This window comes from Symphalangus syndactylus, chromosome 21 (genome assembly GCF_028878055.3).
Source record: "Symphalangus syndactylus isolate Jambi chromosome 21, NHGRI_mSymSyn1-v2.1_pri, whole genome shotgun sequence".
Taxonomy (NCBI): domain Eukaryota; kingdom Metazoa; phylum Chordata; class Mammalia; order Primates; family Hylobatidae; genus Symphalangus; species Symphalangus syndactylus.
In genome coordinates this window covers 36,445,624-36,468,270 of record NC_072443.2, presented here as the reverse complement: position 1 = coordinate 36,468,270, position 22,647 = coordinate 36,445,624, and the positions used below count along the sequence as shown (strand labels likewise).

Sequence of the window (22,647 nt, the reverse complement as noted above, 5' to 3'; positions counted from 1 at the left end):
ATAATGAGAAATCACAGAGAAAATTTATCAAGTGAATGAATGATTCTGGAGAAATGCTTGTACTACTACTGAGTGGCACTTTTCTTTGTTCTTCTGCTGTTTCAGACAGTAACTAAACTTTACCCTTACTTCCTAGACATCCACTGTGTTTCAAAATTTATTTTTAAATAATTTTTTTCCATACCTTCTCTTTGAGGAAGTCAGAGAAACATATACATTTTTTAGGTAAAAATAAGTGCTGGTCTTGGTTATCTTTTGCCTCCAATCTCAATGTTTAGGTTGGTATTATTTCCCAAAGCTAAAGCAAACAAGATTGTACAACTTTGCTTAGGTTACAAGCAAACCAGGGAAGCAAGCTACAAGGCATAATGCCTGCTACCAGTTTCTACCATGAACCAGTGGCTTATACTTCAAAGAACAAATCTATACATTCACATAAAGTTTGAATCCTTGGAAAATAACATGCTAATAATCTAATATTGTCTTTTATGAGAATGCCTTTAGGTACTTTATTCTTTTTAGAAAAGACAATAGGACATTTAGATGATAATATTTTTCTTTCTCCCACTTTCAAATTCCTCCAAGTAATTCCTGCAGTAGTTACCAGACTTACTTTTGCCTGCTTTTGTAGCCTTATATTCTTTTTAAGAATTTTTAAAAATTATTTTATCTTTTTTCCTTTAAAAAAATTTTTTTTAATTATTTTATTTTATTTTGTAGCCTTGTATTCTTTACCTGTATGGGAAAGGTATTTGATAGTTCTGCTACAATCAAGTATAAGACAACAGATTTAATATTCTAAATGAAAAGTGACAAAGAATATGTGATAGAACTATTAAGCTGCTACTTCTAGGTCAAAATTTAATCGCAAAGGGCAAAAAGACCATCAAATGATTCACAAAGAGTAAATTAAATAGGGAAAAACAATGCACTCCACCAACTCCAAAAAGATCAAAACAGAACAAAGTTGACTTCAAAATGTAGTAAAAGCATATACATCAGCTTTAAAAATTGGAAGGAAATCCTGCCACATGCTACATGGATGAACCGTGAAGACAATATGCTAAGCTAAGTGAAATAAGCCAGTCACAAAAAGACGAATACTGTATGATTCTATTCATACGAGGAATCTAAAGTAGTCAAATTCATAGAAACAGAGAGTGAAATGGTAGTTATCAGGGGTTAGGGTGAGGCGGGGAAAGGAGAGTTGTTTAATGGACTTAGAGTTTCAAATTTGTAAGGTGAAAGAGTTCAACATCTACTTCAAAACAACATGAATATACTTAACACTACTAAAGTGTACGCTTAAAAATTGTTAAGACGGGCTGGACACGGTGGCTCACGCCTGTAATCCCAACACTTTGAGAGGCCGAGGCAGGTGGATCACAAGTTCAGGAGATCGAGACCATCTTGGCCAACATGGTGAAACCCTGTCTCTATTAAAATACAAAAAATTAGCCAGGCGTGGTGGCACGTGCCTGTAATACCAGCTACTTCGGAGGCTGAGGCAGGGGAATTGCTTGAACCCAAGAGGCGGAGGTTGCAGTGAGCTGAGATTGCGACCCTGCACTCCAGCCTGGCGACAGAGCAAGACTCCATACCCCCCCGCCCCCCACCCAAAAAATTGTTAAGATGGTAAATTTTTTTTTCACCACAATTAGAAAAAAAGAGTTAAAAAATGTAATAAGGCCAGGCGTAGTGGCTCACATCTGTAATCCCAGCACCTTGGGAGGCCAAGGTGGGCGGATCACCTGAGGTCAGGAGTTTTGAGACCAGCCTGGCCAAAATGGTGAAACTCTGTCTCTACTAAAAATACAAAAATTAGCTGGGCGTGGTGGTGTGCACCTGTAGTCCCAGCTACTTGGGAGGCTGAGGCACAAGAATTGCTTGAAGATGGGAAAAGGAGGTTGCAATGAGCCAAGACGGTGCCACTGCACTCCAGCCTGGGTGACAGAGTAAGACTCTGTCTTAAAAAAAAAAAAAAAAAAAAAGTAATAAAATACTTAAAAGGCATTCTCATAAAAGACAATATTAGATTATTAGCATGTTATTTTCCAAGGACGCAAAACAGAGAGATGTCAACAACAAAGCAAATATATGTCTAAGAATCAGTATTATTCCTCTGAAAATAAGAAAGTATGTAGAAATTTTTTTGAACTTTAATTCATACCAGTGTTAGTTATTATTAAAATTAGCAAAATGTAATCAATATTATAATTAGTATTAAAAGCAAATATTTAACATGTATAGTATAAATAGATTTAGATTTAAACTTAGAATGAACTTTCTTAATACAAATAGTTAAATGCTTAAAAATTTAACAAGGAATACTTACTATACGATAGGACTAAAGCTACTGGCCAATTTCAAGTCAGGCAATACATACTTTTAGTCTTTAGTAAATTCAGTTTTAAATTGATGTAATTTTGATGTAATATTTTTATATTATACAATTTCAGTATAATACCATCTGTACTCATTTAAAGTAAATGACACTTTAAAAAGACATGTTTTTGAGACCTGTCCTCCCTTATTAAACAGTGATCCTTTTATCATCTTGGAATATGGAAATGGTCTTGGAACCATTTTATTTATCTTCACAGAAGTGCATCACTAATCTATCACAGGAATCAATATACAAATATTATTGCTTGCAGACATTTTCTCAAAAGTCAACTTTTTATACTACAAAGTGAGATTCAAACTGATTTCAAAGACTTCAAAATGTTTTTGGAATATCATTTTTTTAGTTAAAGAATTATTTTCACAGTTCACAAATAAATTGACAAACAGATACACAGAACAAACTTCGATGTACTCTAACATTAAACTGGGCTAAACGTATTGTTCACTTTTTCCTTATCTCTCACATTAACTATCAAATTAAATGTTTCCTTAGGGTAAAAGAAAATATATCAGGAATCTTATATAATTTATATATTAAGTATATCATGGACTCAACAAATTAAATCTTTGTACCAAGCCAGTCACCCTTTCATATACACAAATTATGAAAGAACATACTATCACACAGCACACTGAGAATCAATAAATCAAAAAGAATGTAAAATTTAAAAAAACAACAAATTTAATAAGAAATTAATTTTATTTTTTAAACATTATCATTAAATAAGAAATTAAACTGAAGTTAAGTATCCAGATCCTGTACCATCTTCCTGCCTTAGGACACTCTGGCTTTTGCTTTGAAGGGAGCTTAATTTACTTAAAAATGTTTATACTATTCAATGGTCCTCTTGGAGATAGTAAAAACTGGTGATAACATTTTTAAAAGTTTAAAAACCTACTCTTCTTAACTGTAATTTTGACTAGATTCTTCACATACACCCTCTGCTAATTAGTGCTTAAATCACATCCTCATCTCAAATAGTTTAATAAAAAATTGGCCATTATCTATCATCTCCAAACTCCAAATTACAAATATATTAACAATCTTAGGAACCATTTGCTTCCCTATTACTGCAGAAAGATTTTGCATAAAAAGCTCATTAATTCTTTGTTGAAAATCTGGCACTAAATATGAAAATACTAACTATAACACAGTCAATTATCTCATTTTTAAGATGCTCAAGACATTTTCATTCATCTGATCACAGAGGATTTAGATGGACTAGCACTGGAGCTACTTTCTACATGGCTTAAACGTGCCCAGTACACAAAGCCAATTAGGAACAAAATCCTGGCTTTGGGATTCTGAGGGCTCAGTGTTCTGGGTATATCATTTGAAACCGGGCTATGTTATTTTAAAGTATGATATATGTTTTCACAGCAAGTTACTTACTTCAGCACTATCCTGAATAGAAGAGCTGTTGTTATAATGCTAAAATTTGAGAAGATAACAGCCATGGCCTAGAAAGAAAGAGAAGATACAGTTACAGTCCAGACAAAGTACTGACCTCAGAAATGTCCTAGCTTGGCAGTTCACCTGACAAAAAAAGCTTTTTGGTCAAAAAACAGAGGGGTTATTAAGGTAGCAATTTCAACTAAGGATTAAATTCCAGTTTTGTCGCTTGTCAAATTTATGTAGATATGATCAAATTATTGTCCAGGCATTGCATGTGTAAATAATCTTTATATACAGATCTGAAATTACTTATAAATTCTAAAGGTTTAGGTCTAGAAATGACAGTTGCTATGCTTATGAAGCCCACTTTTCAAAGTTCTCAAAGCGCCTTATGGATTTTTAACACTGTTTCTATGGTCACATAGAATGTAGGTATTGTATGGCTCATTAATATAGTAAGAAAATTGAAGTATAGATTTTTTTAAGCATCTTTACCATTCTAGGAATTGTATCAATTTTCCTGGTTGAACTGCAGTAACTCAATACCAAACTCATACTTGACAGCCCTGCACACTGATTCAAGTTGTTCTAAACACTTAGAAATGTATCAGCCAGATTTTAAAACCATTTGTTTTTACGAATTCAGTCCTATTTCACACATGAGAGTATTAATCTGAACATGTATACATTATGCTCAGAAAGCATGAAATTCCATCATTGCTGCCCATAATTAGATCTGACAACAGTAATAATTTTTTAATGCAAATCTTAGGATGTACTTCACCCTGCCTTCCTGCTTGCTATCACTTTAAGGTGATTAAACCCCAAAAGATACTAACAGTCATATATACCCACTAATTAAAACAAACATGGCTAATATGCAGCTAAATTAAAGATAAAACTCAATTAAAAATGGCAACGATTCCGAGAATATAACATTGTTGTTTTTCTATTAAATTCTTATGGGAACCACCATTTTAAGGTTTTCTCAGTGTACTTCTCTGTAGGCAAATGCCTGTGAACCCCTAGTTAGGAGATGAGTAAGAGGAGAAGAGGAAAGTGGCTGCGAAGTGTAGAAATAGTGGCCTTGATCAATCACATTAAGGGCAATGCAAAAGTGCCTAACCATGCAGCCTGACTGGCTTGATGAATTCTGAAAATTCTGAAAACTCCTTCCATGCAAGAGGATAAAATAAATAAAACAACAGAGCTCTTTGGCCCAAACGTTCCATGCATCTCTATTTAATTCCTTCAATAGGCTCAGGCACAGCAATACACAGAGTATGCATGTGTTTTATTCTGTAAGATACATGGTTGTTCACAATCAGGAAGGAAGGGCAAAGCAATAAGCTAGAAGAAAAATAAGGAAGATGCCATTTTGCTTTGGTACTGGGGGACACAGAAAAGAGACACAAATTTAGAGTGAATCTGTGATAAAATACAATCAAATGTATTGAATTTGCATAATTTTGTTGGCGGCAGCAATTCTCAAAAACGGAAGAATTTAGGAGAGAACAGATTCTAGATGGACTGGACACTTATTAGCAACATGCATTACAGAGCCGAAGAAAACTTCAGCTGATCAACTGGCCCAGTTCCCTGCCTTTGAACTAGTATATTATTATTATTATTATTTATTTTATAGAGGGGGTAACTGAAACTTAAAGCAGCTGGGCCTGCCTAGTTACACAGCTTCTAAATTATGGAAAGTCAAACACCTGTTTTCTACTATCATTCTTGATAGGGTTTGGCTGTGTCCCACCCAAATCTCACCTTGAATTGTAATCCCCACAGGTCAAGGGCCGGGCCAGGTGGAGATAATTGAATCATGGTGGAGGTTTTCCCCCATACTGTTCTCCTGGTAGTGAGTAAGTCTCATGAGATCTGACAGTTTTATAAATGAGAGTTCCCCAGCACAAGCTCTCTTGTCTGCTGCCATGTAAGACATGACTTTGCTTCTCTTTTGCCTTCGGCCATGATTGTGAGGCCTCCCCAGCCTTGTGGAACTGTGAGTCTATTAAACCTCTTTCCTTTATAAATTACCCAGTCTTGGGTATGTATTTATTAGCAGTGTGAGAACAGGCTAATACAGTTCTATCTTGAGCCCTCTTTTCCATCCCACTCTAAAACTGATTTGCTTATATTTAAGAAACTTCACAGAGAAGACTGGTAGCAATAGAAATCCTATTTATAATCAAATGCCTGAATTTACTTTTTAAAGAAATTTAAAACACATTTTGGCAATAAAGGCAATAGAAACCTTCGTTTTATAAAATATTAAAGGGAAATATACATGTGACCTATTGTGACCCAAACTGAGTAATAGGTGAAAGCGGAAAACCAAACTCCAGTTCGGATTACTAATGGCTTTCTAAACTGACACAAAGGATGCCAAGAAAGATGAGAAGTGTTTCCAGCATTATCAGTTATAGATGGCATTTCTAGTTGGGAGGACATGATCCCTACCCTTGAAGAACTTGTTGGTTAAATGATAGGACTAACAGAAAAGAAAACCATACAAATAAAATTCATATAAACTACATTAAAACAGGTGTAAGAAAGGTACATTGAGTGTGTAACTTTGTGAGTTAATCAGGGAAGTTTTCTTGGATAAGGTCCTGGATGCTGAGATTAATATTAGAGGTTAGTGGCCACAAGACGTCTTAGAAAATAGGCATACTAATTAGGGTTACATAAAAAGAGGTGGCTTCAGATTTCTTGGTCTAGGGAGCAACTCCCCCATGGTAGTCAGCCCAGTTTAATACAGTAATCTTGACCATTTAAGAGAATCTGGCATGCATATTGATAATTCAGTACTCAGATAATTCTGGGGAAATCTAAGCAAGGCCAGTGAGGACAATGAGAAACTAACAATGCCAACCAAAATGATAAAAAATTCTGGGATTTATTTCTCCATATCTTTTCAATGATATTTTCTTTTTCATATTTACTTACTGGTTGAAGATAGGACAGGACATAGAAGACAATCAAGTTATCCAGGAAATAAAGAAAGGCAGGAATGGACCACTTCATGAAATTAGAGAATTCCTTCCAGGAAGCATATTTCAAATTTCTACTTTGATGATCTTAGAAAGAAATACAGTGTAAATAAATGACCTTGATGAGAATGCCCACATTTTTAGAGAAATTACACTGCACTTGATTACTGATACAATTCTTTAAAGGGAGCTTTATAAATGTGCCTCCATTTCATTAGTGTCTCTCTTCAACCCACCAGTTTCATCACTGACAACCAGCAACAACCTTAGGACTACTGGTTATCCTAATTCCCGTTAATTTGAGATAATAGAAGTATTACTTAAGGCAACTCAGAATACATATGTGGTTTCTCTTACTACTGTAAGAGCATAAGGCCAAGAGGGAGATCAACAAGTTAGAATAAGTTAAAAAAAAAAAATCAAGCTTTCATACAGGAATTTTTGTCCCCCAGGGCAAATCAGGAAACGGGGATACTAAATCGAAATTTATATATATGGAACTAGAGAAAGTTAACTTTTAGTAATTCTAGTCAGTTATTATTCCATCTCTAGGTTTCTAAAAACTTAGGCACTGTAGCAGAGAGAATGTAAAACAAAAAGAAAACAAAGGCAGTTTAAGGCCCTGCAAATAATGCATGAGTTTTATGAGACTAAGAAAAGTAGTCACTAATGAGAAACTGCAAAGTTTGAAACCCTGGAGTATGAAAAGACATCTTGCTGGGCAAACACTTTAATGCTCTAAAGTTTATGTTTACCTCATGTGTGAAGGTATATGAAAGAGGCAGAGGGAGCGGAGGCGCAATAATTGGGGAACTAAGGTGAAGAATTAATATAAAGAGCATATACATTCCATGGAAGGCTACATACTTTACATTTGAGAAAGGAGTTAGTATCCCTATGTGATAGCTCAGAAAACTGGAGCTCAGAGAAAATAATCTGCCCCACAACAGTCTCTTTGATGCCTGTGCACTATGCTACCTTCCCTGTAGGAAATGGGAACTATTTTGAAATATGATACATCTCAAGTTAGACAGCACATGATTTAGCAAATCTTTAATTTGAATAAAAACTAACACTGCATGAAACTATCACAGAACAAGTAACAAGACAGAGTAATAGGAAGGGCATTAGGAAACATGAGTTGGTGTCCCAGTTCTTCCCCTTCCTATGCAGCTCTGCATAACACTTTCTCTTTGAGCTTGTTTCTCCACCTCTAAAACATACTTATGTTTGTATCTTAGCTTCCTCATATAAAATTTAATGGACTAGCCGGGCTCGGTGGCTCACGCCTGTAATCCCAGCACTTTGGGAGGCTGAGGCGGGTGGATCACGAGGTCAGGAGATCGAGACCACGGTGAAACCCCGTCTCTACTAAAAATACAAAAAAATTAGCCGGGCGTGGTGGCGGGCGCCTGTAGTCCCAGCTACTCAGAGAGGCTGAGGCAGGAGAATGGCGTGAACCCGGGAGGCGGAGCTTGCAGTGAGCCGAGATTGCGCCACTGCACTCCAGCCTGGGTGACAGAGCAAGACTCCGTCTCAAAAAAAAAAAAAAAAAAAAAAAAAAAAAAAAAAAAAAAAAAAAAAAAAAATTTAATGGACTAAGCTAAATGATATAAAATTTCTTCCAGTTCTACCATTTTTTGGTCCTGTGATTAACAAGTATATAGTACCATTTCAAGACTTACCTTTCTTTATAACACAGAATGACACAAGCACACAGAAAACTAGCTTCACCAGTTCTGAGCACACATTCACAGTAGTTGGAAGATAATCATACTTGTTTTCTGAAATGTAACAGAAATGTTTTTTAACTATGTATTTTATTCTATGTATGTTTATATACAGTATAACTTATAATTGTTTTAAAACTTAAAAGCTGGTTTTACTACTGGTTATATTAAGTTTCTTCCAGTTGCCTTTGCTCCTTTGGGTTTTTTAATCAATTCACCTAATGTATTAGCTATCCCTATCCCATTCGGCTTTTCATTATCCTTGAATTTGTTAAACAGCCTCTCATGTCTTCAACCAAGTTGCTAATAAATACATTGAGGAGGCTAGGACTAAGCAAAGAAAGCTCTGTGGCATGGCATTAGAGACTGCCTGCTAAATTGACCATCAATCAACACCGACTCATCAAACAGTTATGAACTGACCTGCTGAATTATTACTCAGCTCCTAATTCTTCTTGTGACTTCTTTGCCTTGCTAAAATTGAGGTACACTCTGTCTATGACATGCCCTTAAGAGTTTTCCAATCTGTTTTATATCATGGTACACACAGAAAACATTAATATTTGTTTGGCACTCTGGGATAAATGGTACACTGAGGTAAAGAAGGAAACTATCTGAGGCAAAAGGCAACTGGCCTAGGGCTCTGCTACCTTTAGGGCTGAGAGGAAATACTTGGACACATCCAAACCCACTGATGAGCTGGAAAGCTACATCCTAAATTGCAAATCAATAGAATTAGGAGTGAGGTTTGGTGGTATGACTTCATCTTAACTGTTACTCGTCTCTTCTAAATGCTTACAAACAACTCGCTTTACAATTTTGCCAAGGATAAACATAAACTTTATTGGGTACTATTTTCAGGAATGCATTTTCCCCACTTTTGAAGATATTTGCTTGCTTCTCTCAGTCACATTAAACCAAAATTGGCCAAATGTATGGGAAAAAAAGCCAAGTGGACACTGCCTATCCAGAACACTTTCTTCCTCTCTCCTGTGGTTTCTCTTGACCTTCTCAAACTAATCAGAATCAATTCTTTATTCATCTCTATTCTTATAGCACTACCTCTAAACCTCTATGGCACTACTTGTCTCATTGGAAGTGTGTGAAGTGAAATGGAATGGAAGATCCTTACAAGAAATGGACCACGTTTGTCAGGTTCATATACCTGGCACTTAGTAGGCACTTAATAAATGTTCACCTGAATTTAAATATCTGCCTGTTCAACTTACCCCATCATTCAAAGCATAGTCAAAACATCTCCCTTTTCTCAGTTAAATGCTAGACTTAACTCATACTCTGTTATCCTCCAATGATACTTCTCATGATCCATCATGATACACATAAGCCAACATGTGCACATAAGAAGGGGGGACTTTGGATTACAACTTTCAAACCCTTGTCACTGTTCTTTAGCTTGTTCTTGCTTTTCAGTGGTTTTCTTGCAGTCCTTTCATGGCCGATCCCAGACCATATGACAACATGTTATGTGACTTCCCTCCACACATCTCCTGCCCACACTAACATATCTTTCTACATGGCATTCACTGGATTCCCTTCAGCCCCAGAGGAAGGGGCTAAGGCCCCACTATTCATCCAATCTCCCCTTTAAAACCCTCCCTTCTGGCTGGGTGCAGTGGCTCATGCCTGTAATCCCAGCGCTTTGGAAGGCCAAGGCAGGTGGATCTCTTGAGGTCAGGAGTTTGAGACCAGCCTGGCCAACATGGTGAAACCACGTCTCTACTAAAAATACAAAAAAAATAGCTGAGCATGGTGGCACATGCCTGTAATCTCAGCTACTCGGGAGGCTGAGGCAAGAGAATGCTTGAACCTGGGAGGTGGAGGTTGCAGTGAGCCGAGATAGCGCCAGTGCACTCCAGACAGAGCGAGACTCCGACTCAAAACAAAACAAAGAAATCTTCCCTTCTCCTCAGATTGGTTCCATTTCCTTGGTTCCATTTCCTTTGGCTTTAGTGTATCTTTTTTTTTTTTTTTTTGAGATGGAGTCCTGCTCTGTTGCCCAGGCTGGAGTGCAATGGCGTGATCTCAGCTCACTGCACGCTCCGCCTCCCAGGTTCACGTCATTCTCCTGCCTCAGCCTCCTGAGTAGGTGGGACTACAGGCACCCACCACCATGCCTGGCTAATCTTTTGTATTTTTAGTAGAGATGGGGTTTCACTGTATTAGCCAGGATGGTCTCGATCTCCTGACCCTGTGATACACCTGCCTCGGCCTCCCAAAGTGCTGGGATTATAGGCGTGAGCCACCACACCCGCCCCAGCGTATCTTTTTTATCTTCCTCTCTACTAATTGGCTTACTGCCCTTGGCCTACAAACATGCTCAAAACTCTCCCATCTGAAAAACAAAATATAAAATACTGCTCCCTCTAGCTACCATACCTTCTCCATCTCTCCCTGAAACAGTATCAACATTCTTTATCTGCCCTTTACTCACTTTCCATTCAGGTCTTATCTCCAAGTAATCTGATTTCTGAAACTAACACCTCTCTGAGATTATCAAACGTCTTCTCATTCTTAATTCTAAAGGGTATCCTTTAGTCTTTAGCTTATCATGATGTTGCAATTCTTTCTCAGTCTTCAAACTTTCTTTCCTTTCTATGAGTCATGTGCATTTAGTTATCCCATCTCGCTAACGAGATCTCCTTAATGCTTTTCTGAGTGTCCGCATGCCACTTAAATGCTGGCATTCCTTGGAGTTTGGCCCTCTTTATTTTCTCATTCTGCATGAGTCCTCTCTCTGTTCCTTAAGTTTTAAATATCAATTTAACATTAATGTCCCCAAATCTATATTCTAGAACATTTAACTTATTGCCCACCATAAATACTCAAATGAAAACCTACCTCCTATTTATTCATGTAATTGGCATTTCCCTCATGTGCATGATATGCCAGATACTGCAGAAAACTGCAGTAAGGATATAGCTCCTGACTTCAACTACAATCTTTTCAAACTCTGCCCAATCTACTCTTCCTCCTAATAGTCTCCATCTCAGCTAAGAACAGCATCAATCCACTCAGCATTCAAACCAGAAACCTTGGAGCTATACGTTATCTCTTTTAATTTTCATATTCAATACATTCTCCAAATCCTGTCTTTTCTATGTTCTGAATACTCCTTCTCTATCTTACTACTTCCAAAACACTAAGTTAGTCTTCATCACCTATGGCTTTAATTTGCAATAACCCCTTAACTGGCTATTAAGCTTCCTGTCTTTTCCACTGCCATCCAGCTACCGTAACAGTCCCTCATTTTACCCTCCTATTTATAATCCTTCAAGTATCCCTTATCCCTCAGACTGGCCTAGAGACTAAAGTCCCAGCTCCTTACCATGGAAAATGAAGTCCTTAACAGTCTGAGACTTACCAACCTCTCTCCAGCCAACCACTCCTTCTCTTTCTTCTGAGTCTTTAAACTTTTTTTTTCTTTTTTCTTTTTGAGACAGTTTTGCTCTGTTGCCCAGGCTGGAGTGCAGTGGCATGATCTCGGCTCACTGCAGTCTCTGCCTCCCGGGTTCATTCTCCTGCTTCAGTCTCCCTCGTAGCTGGGATTACAGGCACACACCAACACACCCAGCTAATTTTTTGTATTTCTAGTAGAGATGGGGTTTCACCATGTTGGCCAGCCTGGTCTCAAATTCCTGACCTCAAGTGATCCGCCCGCCTTGGCCTCCCAAAGTGCTGGGATTACAGCATGAGCCACCGTGCCTGGCTACGAGTCCTTAAACTTTTTGCTTGGTAATTTCAAACTACATGTTCTCACAACATATCCTGCTTTTTTATGCCTCTGTTCCCTTTTACAGGCTGTTGCCTCTGTTTTGAATACCCTTGTTCACCTTGACTTCTAGTGGAACAACTGTCTCCTAATCAGCAAGGTGTTCTCTGATCCATTTGAACTCCACATCATCCCCTACCAAACAGAATATATAACTTTATCCTCTAGACAATCTCTGCATCTTCAGGATATATTATTGCAGTTATTATAATGGATTTTCATGATGTGTTTACATTTATGTCTCTCCTAATAAACTAAGTCTTGAGGACAAGCTCTATATCTTATGCACTTTGAACCTGCTGCTAATACTTAGCCTGGCAGGTAAATGTTAACTGCAGTAGAGACTTAGGTACACATCTGACTCTCCAAGTAGCAGACCATTAAAGGTCATGTCAAGATTGTATGTATTCTCAATTGTGGGGAAAAGAGAGATCAGATTGTTACTGTGTCTGTGTAGAAAGAAGTAGACATAGGAGATGCCATTTTGTTCTATAATCTGTAACCTTGCTCCCTGAAACATGTGCTGTGTCAACTCAGGGTTAAACGGATTAAGGGCTGTGCAAGATGTGCTTTGTTAAACAAATGCTTGAAGGCAGCATGCTCATTAAGAGTCATCACCACTCCCTAATCTCAAGTACCCAGGGACACAAAACACTGTGGAAGGCCGCAGGGACCTCTGCCTAGGAAAGCCAGATATTGTCCAAGGTTTCTCTCCATGTGATAGTCTGAAATATGGCCTCGTGGGAAGGGAAAGACCTGACCGACCCCCAGCCCGACACCCGTAAAGGGTCTGTGCTGAGGAGGATTAGTAAAAGAGGAAGGAGCGCCTCTTTGCAGTTGAGACAAGAGGAAGGCATCTGTCTCCTGCTCGTCCCTGGGCAATGGAATGCCTCAGTGTAAAACCTGATTGTATGTTCCATCTACTGAGATGGGGAAAGCTGCCTTAGGGCTGCAGGTGGGACAGGCTGGCAGCAATACTGCTCTTTAAGGCATTGAGATGTTTATGTGTATACATATCTAAAGCACAGCACTTAATTCTTTACCTTGTTTATGATGCAGAGACCTTTGTTCACGTGTTTACCTGCTGACACTCTCTCCACTATTATCCTATGATCCTGCCACATCCCACTCTCCCAGGAACACCCAATAATGATCAATAAATACTAAGGGAACTCAGAGGCAGGCGGGGATCCTCTGTATGCTGAACGCCAGTCCCCTGGGCCCCCTTTTTTCTTTCTCTATACTTTGTGTCTCTTTCCTTTCCAAGTCTTTCATTCCACCTAACGAGAAACACACACAGGTGTGGAGGGGTAACCCACCCCTTCACTCAATAACTAGTAAGAAGTACTCAATACAGTTTTGTGGAATTAAAGTGTTTGCTTAAATCCTTACATAAAAAAAATAGATTTCTTAAATACATACTTATCAAAGCTTATAATTTATACGGTTGATACAATATGACTGCACAATATAATGCTGACACTTTACCATTGATACAATAATTACAATAGTAAGTACCTCACAAATGCCAAGTGACCAAACAAATATATCCTTCTACTTCAAAATAAGGTGCAATTACACATTTTGCTGTAGGTCCAGAAACACCTGTTGATTGAAGTAACAGTCAAATGTTATGACTGGTTCTTCACCAAAGGGTTTGATTTTTGTATTTTACTGACTTAGATTTTGTCCAATATCAAACACTTTTTCTTGTTGAGGAATGCAAGGTTAAATAATCAAATTTAAATATGCTTTATCACTCACATGAAGCAAAAGGCATTACTATTTCCATGTTATATATAAGAAAACCAAAGACAAGAGAGAGATGTGTGATTAGATGGAAGTGCTCCATATATATACCAAGTCTTACATGAAGCAAAAGGCATTATTATCTCCATGTTATATATAAGAAAACCAAAGACAAGAGAGAGATGTGTGATTAGATGGAAGTGCTCCATACATATACCAAGTCTTAACTTACCTTCATTGGCAGAATACTTCACTAGTAAGATGCGACTTGAGCTTAAAGCAATGAATATGGCACCTAGCAGGAATGTATACATTGTTGACAAGGAGCATATTACAGGATGACTACAGCACTGTTTTTCCATTCCACTGTTTTTTAATTGCCTTAAAGAGAAAAATACTTTCATGAACAACCTTGTTGGCAGACCCTAAACGCAAATACCATTGTGAGGACAGAAAAGGAATTTTATAAAATGTTTGGCTATGACTATATCAGCACCAAGAAAGCTGAGGCGTACAGAAGAAACTATGAGAAAAGGAAAGTGAAAATCTGGTAAGAGGGAGTACTCTAGAGACAGAAAAGGTAGAACCAGATTAGACCTGCTGACAAAGGTAGCAGGTGAGCAAATGACACTTTGCAACAGCAGAAAAGAATTCTTCAAAGCAATTTTAGCTTTTATTTTTAAATTTTATTTATTTATGTATTTTGAGACGGAGTCTCGCTCTGTCGCCCAGGCTGGAGTGCAACGGCGTGGTCTTGGCTCACTGCCACCTCTACCTACCGGACTCAAGCGATTCTCCTGCGTCAGCCTCCGGAATAGCTGGGGCTACAAGCGCCCGCCACCACGCCCGGCTAATTGTTGTTATTTTTAGTAGAGACGGGGTTTCACTATGTTAGCCAGGCTGGTCTCCAACTCCTGACCTCGTGATCTGCCCGCCTCTGCCTCCCAAAGTGCTGGGATTACAGGCGTGAGTCACCGCACCCGGCCTAGCTTTTACTCTTATTAGTAAATAATTTTGTTGTAAGATGAGACTTTCATTAATTGTATTTTCTTCCTCTTTTCCCTCGGAGGAAAAAGCTTATTAAGACAGACTTCATTACAGTAACGACCAAAATGGAAATATCTGAAACACTGCTGTAGTTTTACTGAACTAGTGTTTGAAATGGAGGAGATAGTAGAAATCAATGAGTCTAAGGCCCTCTTTTGATAGGCTGAGGACACTAAACCCCAGGTTGGGTAAGTAACTTGCCCAAAGCCTCCCAGCGTACCGTAGGAATAGCGCATAGAGCCTGTGGGGAATGGGGAGAAATGCAAATACTGACTGACAGCCCGCTTGGCCGCACGCCTACAGCAGACCAATACAACGAATCCCCGACAGGACGCGGCCAGGTTTCCCTTCACAGTCAGGGAATGCCCCTCTAGTCACACATGCGCAGTAGGGCTCTTCACTGGCGCACCCTCCCCTCAGACGCAGGCGCAATTCCTTGCCCGCGGGGCGCGGTTACCTCCGTCAGAAGAGCTTGTAGTGGAAGAACGCACATCCTAGAGCTGAGACAGTAACTGTCTGGCCCCGTAGTAGCAGCAGTAGCCTTTAGGGTCCATACGTGGAGAAGCTACAGTAGGTATAGGCGAAAGAGCCTCTCCCTCTAAGCCGCCTATTGCAGAACAAAAACCACGATTACGTCCGGACTGGGAAAAAGCAGACCCGACACCCATTGCGCAGGCGCGTTCAGTGTTACGCTTCCGGAAGGAGGGAAGAACCGGCTTATCTCGCCCCAGCCCGGCCTTTCTCACGTCACGTGCCGGGAGAGTCCAGTGTCACGTGAGGCTCCGGTGGCGGCGCAGCTACGGCAAGAGAGTGAGAAGGAAGGGGAAGCCGGAAGGGGCGCGAGTGAAGCAAAGCGAGGAAAGACAGCTCCCGAGAGGGCGAGGGGTGCGTGTGCGGCCGCTTCTCACCTCAGGTTTCCCCTCGGCCCCGCTGCCCTCCTTCGCGGCTGGGTGACAGCTGGGTCTGGTCCGTCGCTGGGTGCCTGGGGCGCGAGGATCGCGCACCCCGTCTTCGCGCGCGGTGCTCGCCGCCCCGCCCCCTCGTCCCGCCCGTCCCGTCGCGTCGCGTCCCGTCCCCTCGGGTGCCGCCAGCCGGGTGCTGATGCGAGTCGGTGGCAGCGAGGACATTTTCTGACTCCCCGGCCCCTAACCCGGCTGCACTTTCCATCCTGTCGCGGGGCCGGCCGCTACTCCGGCCCCAGGATGCAGAATGTGATTAATACTGTGAAGGGAAAGGCACTGGAAGTGGCTGAGTACCTGACCCCGGTCCTCAAGGTAAGCCAGGCCGGGGTTGCCAGGGGCTGTCAGGCACATGCTCGACTCTTCAGGGACCTGGCGCCGCAGGAGTCCCCGCCTTCTCCGGCGGGGCAAGGTGTAGGAAGGCGGTAGGGCTCGGGACACAGGGAAACGTGCAGCCCCCACCCGTAGTCTTAACCGGCTGTTCGTTGGGGCTTTCTGACTCCTCAGGGGTAAACTTGGAGCGACGCTCTGTGCGTGTTCCTGCCTTCCCCCGTCATAACTCTGCGCGGTCGGGTTGGAAGGGTGTTCGGCGGCTGAGTAGATTGAGAACGTTAAATCCAAACACTGGACTTCTTTTAGCCTTTTTAAGCAAGGATTTTCTTCTCTTTAAAAAATGAATTTAGTGTTTGACATGTGTCACTTTAAGTTTCATAGAAAGTCCGCTGTAGTGGGGAAGTTGTGACTGGGATCCCAACTCGTTTAGATTTCAGAGGAACGAGGTGAAATTGGCAACATTATCTCATGCAGTAACCTTGAACCCATCTAACGAGCAAAACCTTTTTCCCAAGCTTTTCAGATAGCCGTAGCTGGTTATTAGTGATAACAAGGCACGGTTTGACCCTCCTGGCTGTATAATTTTTAAAAAGATATTGGCAACAGTACAGCATTTTTAAAGTAAAAAATTGTGACACATTAGTTGTTACAGTAGTGACTGATTTTTTTTTTTTTTCAAAGGTAAATTTCTACAACTGCCTTCAAGCTTTTCTTTTGTAACTCTTTTGGAGTAAGTGTTTTGTTGTAACTTCATTTTTGCTTTCTGAAAAGTGAGCAAGAATAGTAAATTAATGGGAAGCTCTTGCTTAGTTTTTGGTTTTTTTCTAGTTGTTTTTAAGCTTTGAGTTAGAATGTACCAATCTCAGTGTGGGGGTGAAATACCCTAATATGCTAAGAATAGTGGAGAGTTTTGCTTTGCTCCCTTTCCATGACAAAGGGAAGTAACTAGGTCTATACTTTTTTAAATACGTTTTTGTAAAACTCCTTTTAAAAGAGTAACTTATTGGCCAAGTAAGAAATAAACCAGAGATTATAAATGAGAATTTCAGGCCAGGCGTGGTGGATCACTTGAGGTCAGGAGTTCAAGACCAGCCTGGCCAACTTGGCGAAATCCCGTCTCTACTAAAAAATACCAAAAAAAAAAAAAAAAATGAGAATTTCAACGCTTTGCTTACATTTGTTTACTGTGAAAGTCATTTTAAGATTATTCAATTAAACTAAGATTGGAAAATAATTTTCAAATAAAGAATGTATGACGTAGAATTATGTTTTCAGGAGTCCATCATACTTGCTCGCCAAACTGAAAAGAGGAACTGTTAGCATGTCACTATGTATGGTATATGTCTTTAGTTAAAAGGAAAGAATGAATGACCGTCTCCTTGATACTCCTGTGCAAACTGTTGTTTACAGAGATTCCTTACAGTTTCCTGCTAGATAAGGGAGGGCACGCAGAAAAAACAAAATCCTCAGGAAATAAGTAATAGCCTTCTCCTAGCAAGTGAAAATTAAGAAAAATCATGTTTTGTTTGGATTATGTACATGCAGTAAGCACTGAAGTTCTTACAATCATCTCTCAGGTTCTGCTTAATTGGTAGAGGCCCCAATCTCATCTACTCCATCCCCTGACTGCTCTTGCTTTAGCTAACCTGATCTCTTTATTATTCCTTTAAGCACACTATTGGTTCAGGATTTTGCATGTGCTCTTCCCTCTATCTGAAAGGCGCTTCCCACTTGACAGCCTTATGGCATGTTCCTTTCCTTAAGATTTTTAAGTCATTATTCAGTGAAGTCTTTGTTCTCTCACCATTCTATTTTAAATGGCCATTTCTCCCCAGCCACCCCACAGATTGCTCTCAGCTTCATTTTTCTTTATGGTATGTTATTCATTACCATTTGGCTTTTCTTCCTCAACTGGAGTTGAAACTCCTTATGAGGGCAAGAATAAATTTGTATTTATGTTATTCACCCCTAAATATTCCCACTGCCTCAAATAGTGTGGCACATAGTAAACATCTGTTGAATGAATAATGTTTATAAATGAGTGTTTTAATTTTTGTAGACTGTACCAGAAAATCTTACATATAACTTTAAGTTTAGAAAAATTTAGAGAATAGTGTGTCAGTATCTTGGTGGAGATGAGAATTAGGGGAAAATGCTAAATAATTTCTAGATTTGGTTTCTAACATTATTCAGTTTAAATAAGACTGGCTGAATTGTAAGATGTCTAAACATCTTTAAGACATTTTTGCTGTGCTGTAAAATTAAGATATTTGTTCATTTCACAGAATCACTGGAAGGCTGTATTTTTATTTAAATCTTAGAATGTTTCTACATAGAGCTTGGCTGGGCACGGTGGCTCACGCCTGTAATCCCAGCACTTTGGGAGGCCGAGGCGGGCGGATCTCCTGAGGTCGGGAGTTTGAGACCAGCCTGACCAACATGGAGAAACCCCATCTCTACTAAAAACACAAAAATTAGCTGGCTGTGGTGGCGCATGCCTGTAATCCCAGCTACTGGGGAGGCTGAGGCAAGAGAATCGCTTGAACCCGGGAGGCGGAGGTTGCTGTGAGCCGAGATGGCGCCATTGCACTCCTGGGCAACAGGAGCAAAACTCCATCTTAAAAAAAAAGAATGTTTCTACATAGAGCTTTACTCTATTATAGCACTGATCCGATAGTATTATAATTATTTTCATACCTGTTTCCTACATTAGACTTGTATATTCCTGTGGTCATTGCCAGTGAGTGAAACAGATAGATATAGATACCAGTGAGATAGGTAGATAGGTAGATTAGATAGATTATAGATTAGATAGATAAATTTTTGTGTGTGTGTGTGCTCTGTTGCCTAGAAGGGCACCAGGCAAATAATTGCCCCCAAAATATATTTAATTGATGGTGAAACATGATATAATACTGTTTTTCTTTCTGCTTTTTTTAGGAATCAAAGTTTAAGGAAACAGGTGTAATTACCCCAGAAGAGGTGAGTGCTGAAGATATACTGAAGCCTTTTTATTTTACAATAATAACTAAACTAGGTGGCTTTTCTGCTTCATAGGAAAACGTCTTGAACTTTAATTTTGATTTGAGTAAAATTAGGTTTTATGACTTTGTGATTTATGGGAATTTCTACTTCCCATAGAAGAAAAGATGTAACTTCCCCATCAGTTTGCCACTTCTCATATTTCTCTGTAGTTCCTCTTTATTTAGAAATGAGGGTGAAAGAAGGGATCGAAATGAGTCCTATGTCACTCATCCTTCACTTGTATTGGTGTTATATTGAGCTGTGCAGTAAGCTCGTAGTGTTTGTGGTGTCTTGGTTCTGTTTACATCAAATGTGAGTTTTCATGCTTTTCATTGGAAAAACTTTGCTGACTACTTAGATATTGTTTTCTCTTAAGAATTCTATTTTGTTGTCCCTGGAGAAATAAATACTGGGATAAAAACCTTTTCAGGCTCCAATTTTATGGAAATTATGGTTTTATCAGACTTATGTTGTTCTTAATAAAAGACAATTTATTTAAGCTTGAATTTTTTTTTTTTTTCTGCCAATGAAAACACCACTTTTTGGCAATAGAACTTTATTCGCTGTTTTGAAACAAACGTTTTAAGCCTTGTTGTATGATGAGGCTGCTGCTGTTAAGGTCCAAGGTAGAGAATTAACTGATCTTTCAATTTGCAGTTGTGATTGAATTTGTCTAGTTCCAAATCTTTGTGAGTGTTTTTGAGACAGAGTCTCACTCTGTTGTGGCACGATCTTGGCTCACTGCAGCCTCTGCCTCCCAGGTTCAAGCAATTCTCTTGCCTCGGCCTCCCGAGTAGCTGGGTCTACAGGCGAGCGCCACCATGCCCAGCTAGGTTTTGTACTTTTAGTAGAGACCGGGTTTCACCATGCTGGCCAGAATGGTCTCGATCTCTTGACCTCGTAATCCGCCCGCCTCGGCCTCCCGAAGTGCTGGGATTACAGGCGTGAGCCACCGCGCCCGGCCCCCTGTGAGTTTTAAGAATGGTTTGCGGGCCGGGCGCGGTGGCTCACGCCTGTAATCCCAACACTTCAGGAGGCCGAGGCGGGCAGATCATGAGGCTAACAGGGCGAAACCCCATCTCTACTAAAAATACAAAAAATTAGCCAGGCGTGATGGTGGGCGCCTGTAGTCTCAGCTACTCGGGAGGCTGAGGAAGGAGAATGGGTGAACCCGGGAGGCGGAGCTTGCAGTGAGCCCAGATGGCGCCACTGCTCTCCAGCCTGGGCAACAGAGCGAGACTCCGTCTGACAAAAAAAAAAAGAATGGTTTGCGTAACTGATCTTTTGTCTAAAATTGTCTTTTATTTTTGGTGAAAACACATGGTAGTGTGGAAATAACCTAGGAGACCTGCCTTCTAGACCTATTTCTGTAATTTCTCCTAATGAGGAAATCAGTTAAGCTACCCCTGCTTCATGTTTCCTCATCTATAAAATAATGGTTGTGGGCTAGACATTATGTAAAGATCCTATTCCGCCTTAGGTTTTATTACCTCAAATGCCAAGTAAAACTAAGTTTTGATTTTAAGGATATCATTAACATTCTTGCCAAACAGAGGTGTAATTTGAACATGGCTCTTTATCTGAAATGAAGAGCGGAGATCGAAGTATGCTGTTATTCTTGGACTCTGGTTTTATTTCCTCTGTGAAGATGACTAATCATTGAATAGATAGTTGCAGTTAGAGATCCAAGTCTGTGGTCATTGGATAGAATCAAGCAGTTTCAAAACAAGAATTCATCCTAGAATAAATAACTGTTACATTTAATTGCAACATCAATCAATTTATGAATTTTCCTCTCTAAAAAAACTCAAGGCCAAATTAGCCCAGCTGGGTGTCTAGCACATAATGCAGGGTTGGGATAGAGCACAATTACAGGATTGAGTTAGAGTAGAATGAGCCTGGAGGAGGAAATGGGAAGGCATCATTTGCTTTATGTAAATATTATATACTGAGTTGATTTGTTCATTTGTTTCCTCTTACTGTTTCTGAGTTTCTGCCAGACATCAGCTTTTTGTTTTCATTCAGAGGTGTGGCAGTATTGTGCTTAAAAAGAGGGGCAGCTAGTATCTGATACCGTATTGTCAAAAAAAAAAAGAAAAAAACTAATGTTGGATGTATGTATGACTTGATTAAGTAGAATACTATTAATTGAGGTTAGCTTGAGGAATGGAATTGCCCACCAAGATGTAAATATTGATTCTTGTTGGAGTATTATATACTGATAATAAAGATCACAAGAGAACATTTGCAATATCGATCATTTAGAAATTTGAATCTTGTATCATTTGAACACATGAAGCAAGTCATGATGGCCATTGCTAATGAGGGCAGATGTACGCATGTATTCATTATCAGTGCAAGTCTGTTTTTTTTGTTTTGTTTTGTTTTCGTTTTTCTTGCCTCCTAGTGTTCTTGATTTTAAATAGAAGCTGCTATAGGGACTATGAGATAAAATGTTAGTCTTGTTACTTCAAGGCAATACAGTGAAAGAATTTTTTATTTGTAATTATTTTGCTTTCATTTAGTTAAATTATTACTTTTAATGGTAATAAAGTAGTTCCTGATAACCACAGAGCTAAATGTAGCATCTGGTTGCAATGACCTCAAGTGCTCAAAATTTGGGGAAGAGACTTGTTTTTATTTTGGTTTTTGTCTTTACTTACACTGTTTAAATCATAAGGTTATTTGAAGTAAAAGAACAGAAACAAAGTTTCTGTCAGGAATCCAGTTGCTATGTCTTGTTAATGTTTCATCTTAAAAGAGGTTATTCTTAGAATTGTTATTTGATATAATTATACGCTCAAATTAAACTAGAGTACTTTATATACACGTACTTTCTCAGAAAGGTATTAGAGATTAAATATTTTGTAATTTTTTGCTGTGTAATAAACCCATGAACAATACAAGATTTTAAGCTAGAGCTATTGCAAAATAGAAGTAATTTGGCAAGTATATGTGTGTCACGCGCGTCTGTGTGGAGACCACCAAACAGGCTTTGTGTAAGCAACAAGGCTGTTTACTTCACCTAGGTGCAGGTGGGCTGAGTCCGGAAAGAGAGCAAAGGATGGTGAGATTATCATTAGTTCTTATAGATTTTGGGATAGGCAGTGGAGTTAGGAGCAGTGTTTTGCCGGCAGGGGGTGGATCCCACAAATACATTCTCAAGGGTGGGGAGAATTACAAAGAAGCTTCTTAAGGGTGGGGGAGATTACAA

The 22,647-nt window shown here is 39.5% G+C and overlaps 2 protein-coding genes across 15 annotated transcripts in view; one reads left to right on the top strand and one right to left on the bottom strand.

The window, feature by feature from the left end:
• Nucleotides 1-16,573, bottom strand: part of SLC35A5 (solute carrier family 35 member A5) — a 50,652-nt gene extending 34,079 nt beyond the window's left edge. For 9 of the 14 annotated variants that reach the window (XR_010118453.1, XR_010118455.1, XR_010118454.1 and 6 more), the window contains exons 1-5: nt 15,338-15,478; nt 14,303-14,451; nt 8,487-8,585; nt 6,758-6,888; nt 3,800-3,867 (exon numbers count right to left, since the gene is read on the bottom strand). Coding sequence is in view for 11 of the 14 variants with exons in the window: in XM_063630039.1 (XP_063486109.1) it covers nt 3,800-3,867; nt 6,758-6,888; nt 8,487-8,585; nt 14,303-14,432 (428 nt within the window). In the remaining 3 variants the exon portion in view is untranslated. Of the gene's footprint in view, nt 1-3,799; nt 3,868-6,757; nt 6,889-8,486; nt 8,586-13,839; nt 13,927-14,302; nt 14,452-15,337; nt 15,479-15,574; nt 15,815-16,025 lie in introns of those variants that run through there. The other 5 variants (XM_063630044.1, XM_063630038.1, XM_055258994.2 and 2 more) reach the window with 5 other exon arrangements.
• ATG3 (autophagy related 3) overlaps nt 15,928-22,647 on the top strand; it is a 45,435-nt gene continuing 38,715 nt past the window's right edge. The window contains exons 1-2 of the mRNA XM_055258999.2: nt 15,928-16,391; nt 19,350-19,391. Of these exons, the coding sequence (XP_055114974.1) occupies nt 16,320-16,391; nt 19,350-19,391 (114 nt within the window). The 5' untranslated portion in view covers nt 15,928-16,319. The remainder of the gene's footprint in view (nt 16,392-19,349; nt 19,392-22,647) is intronic.